The 7,744-nt window shown below is 44.5% G+C and overlaps 1 protein-coding gene across 5 annotated transcripts in view; it reads left to right on the forward strand.

Moving 5' to 3' along the window:
- LOC112235956 (tensin) overlaps positions 1 to 6,923 on the forward strand; it is a 209,470-nt gene extending 202,547 nt beyond the window's left edge. For 4 of the 5 annotated variants that reach the window (XM_042296717.1, XM_042296716.1, XM_042296719.1 and 1 more), the window contains 11 exons: positions 107 to 136; positions 763 to 835; positions 951 to 1,567; positions 1,781 to 1,996; positions 2,145 to 2,240; positions 2,329 to 2,478; positions 2,727 to 2,759; positions 3,266 to 3,434; positions 3,613 to 3,681; positions 3,807 to 3,836; positions 4,000 to 6,923. In XM_042296717.1, the coding sequence (XP_042152651.1) occupies positions 107 to 136; positions 763 to 835; positions 951 to 1,567; positions 1,781 to 1,996; positions 2,145 to 2,240; positions 2,329 to 2,478; positions 2,727 to 2,759; positions 3,266 to 3,434; positions 3,613 to 3,681; positions 3,807 to 3,836; positions 4,000 to 4,129 (1,613 nt within the window). In that variant the 3' untranslated portion in view covers positions 4,130 to 6,923. The remainder of the gene's footprint in view (positions 1 to 106; positions 137 to 762; positions 836 to 950; positions 1,568 to 1,780; positions 1,997 to 2,144; positions 2,241 to 2,328; positions 2,479 to 2,726; positions 2,760 to 3,265; positions 3,435 to 3,612; positions 3,682 to 3,806; positions 3,837 to 3,999) is intronic. The other variant, XM_042296720.1, reaches the window with a different exon arrangement.
- Positions 6,924 to 7,744: the final 821 nt, after the last annotated feature.

Raw genomic sequence — 7,744 nt, forward strand, 5'->3', positions numbered from 1 at the left:
ATTGGTCTCTTGCTTCTCTTTCAACGGTTTCCTCCTCCTCTTTTTCTCACCTCTCCCTCAATCACTGACTGTTTTCTTCTTCTACTTATTCTTTCTGTTCTGTCAGACTGTGAATCTGTAAGCGATGAGGAGCAAGGTAAGGGTGTTTCTATGGCAACATGTGGCACCAACCTCTCATCCCCGTCACACAGAGTACCCATAATCCTTTGTGTTCGGCCATGTTTGAAAACCCCTCGTTTTGACAGGAGGATCTTGTTATGGCGTCTCGGTTTTGCTCTACCTTCTGTTGTTTGCTTCTAGAGGAATAACACAGTCCCACTATACAGGCTGCAACCGCAAACATTCTGTTGTGATTGGCTATCAGTGGTTAAGTCCTGCCTCTTCTCGAATTTCATTGGCTGCCCAATGCGTCCCAATTATTTTGGCCAGCCCAGAAGTTTCTGAAACTTGAAGAAAAAGTTCAGGTTAAAGTAAGGAATTTGTTAAGGTGTGAGGTAAGGTTACAGTAGGTTAGGTATCAAATCTATATTTGGTTGTTAGCCTGTTGAGTGGGCCTGTTTAATGCCTCCACCTCTCAACTTTGCATCTGTGTTAATCCCACTTTGAGTCTCCCTCAGGATGTTTCTTTTCTTTTTGTACTGTTTTGGGAATGACCTCGCCAGGTTTCTGTCGGTCCCCCTCATAACAGCATCCCTTTCACTCCCTGTTTAGCCTGACAATAACAGTGTAATAATAATATATGTGTGTGTGTTTTCACTACAGACGGCCGTGGTTATGGTGGACACCCCCTAAATGATCCTATATCTTCCAGTAGTCCCATCCACAGCCCAGACGGGTGAGTACTGTACTGTTCCTGGGGCACAGAGTTTGGATAACCCAGGGGAAACTCTTGAAAGAAGAGGAATAAAGATAGACCTAGGTTACAGCTCAGTGTTTCTCTCTCTCTGCAGCATGAGGATGACTTCCACCATTCGGCTTCAGGCTGACTCCGGCTTCCCCTCCCACCCCTTGGAGAGTGCCCAGCACAACCCTGTCCCGTCCTACGGCCCCCACTCTCCTGAGGGATCCCAGGTCAGCGTCGTGGGCCCCCTCCACACCGTCCCCGGAAGCCCCAACACACTCCACCGCACGGTGGCCACCAACACCCCACCAAGCCCCGCCCTCCAGCGCCGCTTGGCTAACCAGGCCAGCCCGGGTCTGGCTCGTCACCCCACACCGCCCAATGGAAACAGGGTGCAAGTCCCTGGCAGCCCTGTGATCCCCTCAAGAGGCTCCAGAACCGCCACCATCCCTCCTAGCCCTATGATGGGGCGCCACCCGATGGCCAGTGGCCACACTACGCCCGATGACAGACAGGGGGCACCACCCACGCCCTCCTTCCCAGTGTCGCCCCAGCCGATGCTTCCAGAGAAGAGGCGGATGCCCAGTGGTGAGAGGCCCAATGGGGGGCTGTTGTATGGGACTCTGGATGGGAAGACCACCATACCCACCTTACCCAGTGGAGGCAGCACGCCCAGTGTGTCCACCTCTCACACCCTACCCGACCTCTCCAAATTCTCCATCTACGGTGAGAGAGGAGGTCCAATCCTAAATAGCATCTAGCCCTAGTCTCTGCCATGTTCTTTATAACTATTCAATCTATTCAGATGTAGCCAAGTGAGCGGTCATACTCAATCATGCACAGCAGAAACTGTACAGTCAATCAGTGCTTATTTTGATGGACGAAAGTCTCAGAATCATCCCTATTTCATTGCTTTGACCATTGTCACTACTTCTACAGACCAGAGTCCAGACATCAGGCTGAACGTGAAGTTTGTCCAGGACACGTCTAAGTTCTGGTACAAGCCAGACATCTCCAGAGAGCAGGCCATCAGTCTGCTGAGAGACAGGGAGCCAGGGGCCTTCGTCATCAGGGACAGCCACTCCTTCAGAGGGGCCTACGGCCTGGCCATGAAGGTGGCCTGCCCACCTCCCACCGCCCAGGCCAACAAGAAAGGTACAGTAGATCTTTAATCTTAGTCGCAGGTCTAGGATCAGAGCACCCGAACCCGAATCCCAACCTTAATCATTAGGAGTGAAAGTGCAAAAACGGACCTTCGATCAGAGACCTTTGATTAAAGGATGTATTTACTGTTTTTTGGCAGTTGGTGACATCACGAGCGAGTTGGTGAGGCACTTCCTGATTGAGACGAGCCCTAAAGGCGTGCGTCTGAAGGGCTGTCCCAACGAACCCTACTTTGGTGAGTTCTAAACATGCATATTCAACAGAGAACTCCTTCATTAGCCCTCCAGCAAGTAAGTACACTTGCTAATCATGTGTGTGTGCAGGATGTCTGTCTGCCCTGGTGTACCAACACTCGATGACTCCTCTGGCCCTGCCCTGCAAGCTGATGATCCCCAGCAAAGATCCCAATGAGGAGGCCCTGGAGCTGGACACTCCCACTGACACAGTGGCCGAGCTGGTGAAACAAGGAGCAGGTGAGGACAAACTGCACCCTGCATTATTCAGCCCATTCTCTTTCAGTTGATCATCAATCCATTCCAAGCCTTCTATTACAACAGTAGATACATATAACAACAATCGAATAATAATCGGCCAAATTCTGTTTTACTTTTACCACTGTAGTACCTATGTAATTACTATGCAGTTACACAAATACATAGTTTTCATGTACTACAGTGGTTTTGTTTCTCCTCTCATGCTCGGATACCCTGTTATGTTGCAGTAGCACAGCAACAAGTCCCCGAGGAGGCCCATGGTAAATACTGCACTTTGTTTTTGGGTTCTATTTTGGCATTATTAACCCCCTTGTCCCCACACTCCCCAGACTGATATTTCAGCTCTGCATGGTCACCACAGAAGCTTCCCTCTCCCTACCATGCCTGCCTTAGTCACATCTTTGCTTGTCATGGTTGTCACTCAAACGAGTGAAGTGTGTTTCTATAACGCTGTTCTTTAGGTCTTATGCAGGGCAGCTGTGAGGTTTGAAACATTGTCTTCTGGATTGGACGTGTGTTCTGTTCTCTTTGGTAGAGATAGCATGGCACTACCTACCGACAAATGCATGGAGTGAGCATTCTGATCGGAGAAGAAAGGAAAGATATGGAGCCACTAATATACAGCCAGCTGTTGCCTCGATCTGTTTCTCAACACTTATCCACAACATGTTCAAATGATTGCACTAATTGTTGGTAGTTGAACTCCTTCACTGCTTCATTTTATACAGTGACTGATTATGCACCATTTTTTTTTGTTCTCTCCCAGCATGCAATGTTCTTTACATCAGCTCTGTGGACATGGAGTCTCTGACCGGACCTCAGGCCGTCGCCAAAGCAATCAGCGAAACGGTGGCCGTCAACCCGTTGCCCGCGGCAACAACCGTCCACTTCAAAGTGTCGTCGCAGGGCATCACCCTCACGGATAGCCAGAGGAAGTGAGTAGTAACCATGGAAACAGGAGCACCCTACACCCACAGTCAGATCCAGAGAAATCTGTCGGTATTCAATCATTGATTCATCACTAGTATGTCAAACTGTTTTACTTGAATTGAGCTAGCTTGGTGACAAACTCTGAGATTTACAACACTAACTCTGAGTTTTCTCCTGCCCCAGGGTCTTCTTCCGAAGGCACTACCCAATCAACACTGTCACCTACTGTGACATTGACCCCCAGGACAGGAAGTAAGTGTTTGAGACCAGATCTTTCTGCTGTGCTAAAGTAGTGAAAATAGTGCAAATGTAGCCTACATAAGGAAGGTTTGTTGATTGTTCCTCCAAAATTAATTTGTCACATCTCGTCTTCACAGGTGGAGCAAGGAAGGAGGTGGAACGGCAAAGTAGGTCTCACAACTCAAATCACTCTATTATACATAGAATAGGTCATTAACTAGATGGGACAAATAAGTCCCATGGTCCACATAGGCCTATAAATAACTACATCAAATCATGAACCATCTCCTACATATTCAAACCAGGCTTTTATTTCTCTTTAAACTTCAGACTGTTTGGTTTCGTGGCACGTAAACAAGGAAGCACAACGGACAACGTCAGCCACCTGTTTGCCGAGTTGGACCCCGACCAGCCTGCTTCAGCCATCGTCAACTTCGTCTCCAAAGTCATGAGGCGGTGAAACCAACGAACCCCCGGCAGCCATTCTTTTGGTCTTCCATTTTTTTTCTTAATTTTGGATTGTGTTTCATTATTTTCTTCTGTTCTTTTTGTTGAGATATGTTCTCTTTGTTTTATTCTGGGAGATTTTATGTTTGAAGGACTTGGAGGTAATCCAAGATGGCGCCAGAGGAAGTTGTGGCTGGAGTGGTGACAGTGATAATGTGTCTCGAGCTGGTGGAGGAAGAAGGTTTCTTCTCCAAGTGCAGAAGCTGTGTGCTAAACTAAGTATCAGTGGGAGAAAAGGACACTGACATTTATCAGGTTTTCGGATTGATTTACCAAAGGTAGCACTCAGAACAAGTATGTCATTATTAGATGGTCAGTTTAAGGCGTTGTAGGTTTTCTGTTTTATTTTTTTTACAATGGAACTGTTGATTGAAATGAAACAGACAAAAACAGAAAGAATGCTTTCTTCTTGAACTTTATTCTGTCTTCAGAAAAATAGTTTGCCTCAGTGGCTTCTTACTAAAGAATATTTAAGAAGACATTTTGCATGTTAGCTCGATCTTTAAGCTTGGTCCACTAAAGTCATTTGTGAACCCTGGAGTGGACATTTCCCAGGCCTGTTGTATGTTGTAAAGGGCTCAACAGCGAGAAAAATAAACTGTGCTCAACTTCACAGAGCAGATCAACCTTCTCATAAAACACATTGCTTATGTTAGGTCCAGACTTGACCAGTCGATCCTGGAGCGCACTGATTGATTTCAGATGTGGGAGATGGATTACTCTGTCCTGTGGAAAGGTAGCTGGTAAATCTACTGCTGTCACTCCTCCTGTCCACACGCTGGTGCCGATTATCCACGTTTGAACTCAATCCTGCTTGACTCAGACTGATCCTCACCTGTTGGCTGCTCACAGACACTGCTAATCAACACACTGGAAACAAACGCCAGGGACTGGTCCAAGCCCTGGGCCCTAGGCACTGTCCTGCATGTTTTAGTCCAACTGCACCCCCCTCCCTCTAAGCTACGTTCAACATCACCAAAACGGCCATTCTACGCTGTGTTCTATGAAGACTTTAACCCTAAGACAAGAAAACAGAGGTTGTTTGCCTTGTTAGAGACTGCATGATATTATAAACCATTTTTGGACTCTACTAAAGAGTCGTAAAAAGAAAAAAGAACATGTAGACAGCCTTTTGTTGAAGTAGTTACTCGATGGTGAGATGCGATATTTTTATTTTCTTGATCCAACTTGCAGCAGGGTTTCACTGTATCAAGCAAGGTCATCTTTCATTTTGAATCAAAAGGGAATTCATTTCTTACCAGATCACATCTACATACCTTTAGACAAATGTAGAGGTTGTCACACTGTGTGTAAATGCCTGCTTCTCAAACACACACCACTCACCCATCTTCCATAAGCTAAGGAAAAATGATATTGATATCAAATGTATATAGATATACTACATTGAAAGGTGACATAGCTAAAAAAAAAAATATTTATTTTTGTTGCTTTGTTCCTCCATGATATCTCATATATTGTACAGTCTACATAAAGAAGATTACCTTAAGGATTGAGAAAAAAAATACTTATTTTGGCTAATGATTTCAAAGTCGGGAGATTTTGAAAGGCTTTTGGATATATATGGTGTACATTACTCAGTACATGTATGTTTGTTCTAGCTCGTCATGCTTCTTCTTCTTCGCGTTCTCAGAGATTGAGGTTAGGCATGTATGGGATGAAAGCGTAGGATTTTTACAGGGGAAATGCATGGACAAAACCATCCGGGTGGTAGACCAACATAATGTTCAAGTTTGTCTTATGCGCTGCCATAATACAGCGAATAATATCAGTTACCTGGCAAATGTTGTTGCCAGTTTTAGGGTCAGTTCTTGAATATGGATTTACCACATTATGAAAATATGAAATGTTCTTTAAAATAAAAAATGATTTTATAAGGGAAGCATGAGGACATTTAATTTAGAAGTCAACCTTAAATGCAATATGTAAACAGCAATGTGCAACCCATTATACCGACATTATGATTTGCCAAAGATTCAAACACATAACTTCTATGGTGTCTACATGTTTGGCTTTTTTCCAAGGAAATTGTGACGCTAAGCCGAATGAATTCATAAATGTTCCTTCTGTTGCCAGTAAATATGCAGACCCACATACCACTAACGCCACCATTATATATGAACTTCTCTATTCTCTCTCTCGTCCTCTCCATTGCAACTGAATGGAGTTGAGACTATTGTTAACCCGTTTAGAAATACCAAGCACTTACCAATGGAATACCACAACCATACAACAGGTGCAGAGATGCAAACAATTACTTTATATCATTTCATGTGAATATCAGTGTTGAAGGCAAAATGTTGTCTACAATTCTTCAAATCTCTTATTTGAGCTACTACGTCTAGCTATAGTCACCCCGATGTCCAAACTGTGGCCCTCTGTGGCCCTCCGTGGCCCTCTCACAAGTAACATGATTTATTTATTCTCCTTATTTATTCTTTATTTGCTGGTATGTTTTTATTTTTTATTTTTAAGTCCTCAACATTTCAAGCTACATGACCCCGCGGCTGTCAGTCAGTGTTAACCAATGGAAATGGAATGTATTATTGTGTGGAGCTGTGTGGAGGAGTTCAGTGTACAGACGGGACTTAATGAGTGTGTGAATGTACTACTAAGGATGTACAGAGGGGTCTTGTGTGTTTTCTTTATTTGCATTATACTGTCATGGCTTACCTGTTCCTGAGGTGGAAAAAAACATTAAAGCAATACAAATCTGTTACAGTAAAACATAACGTGGTTTGAGCGTTCATTTTCTCACTCATTGTGTGTAGTCATCTTAACTGTGTCTCTATGGTAACACATCGCTTATGACCATAGCGTTATGTTTTGAATTATATGATCTTTATGGCTATGACTCTCTACGTGTGCGTTCATAAATTCACTCTGGAGTGCCAGAGACGCTCTGAGCGTTCGTAAATACAGAGCGTTGTCAGATTGTCCATTCATAATTCGGAGTGTTTCACTCTCAGAGTGTTTAGAGCGCACACTGGACGCTCTGGCCGAGGAGTAGCGTTGATCAGAGATCGCTCTGACCACACAACGGCAGTCAAGCGCTCACTGGAAGTAGCATGGAAGTAGTTTGCCAACTCCAGTACTCCCAACAGTACAGATTGTTGTTGAGGCCCTGAACAAGCACACCTGATTCTACTTGTCAACTAATCATCAAGCCCTTGACAAGTTGAACCAGGTGTTTTTGTCCTGGTCTACAACAACAAGTTGTGCTGTTGGGGGAACTGGAGGACCGGAGTTGGGAAACACTGATCTAGGCATTCTTATAAACACAGAGACCAATCCTCAGATCTGTCCACCACACTATTCTGACTTGCATTAATCATGTCTTGGTGTCAGTGGGAGATTTATCCATACATTTTACTTACACATTTCAGTTCCAGGTTAGAATTCGGTCTAAAGAACTGATTGGTCAGAGCCAGGCTTACTGTGTGAAAAGTTTGCCTGTGGTTACATATTATAGCCACTCAGTGGCAGTATCTGTCCTTCACAAGGCTACTTTCCTGCATGCATTTATCGAACATGTTATTAACAGTTTCTG

The sequence above is a fragment of the Oncorhynchus tshawytscha genome, linkage group LG14 (assembly GCF_018296145.1).
Source record: "Oncorhynchus tshawytscha isolate Ot180627B linkage group LG14, Otsh_v2.0, whole genome shotgun sequence".
Taxonomy (NCBI): Eukaryota; Metazoa; Chordata; class Actinopteri; order Salmoniformes; family Salmonidae; genus Oncorhynchus; species Oncorhynchus tshawytscha.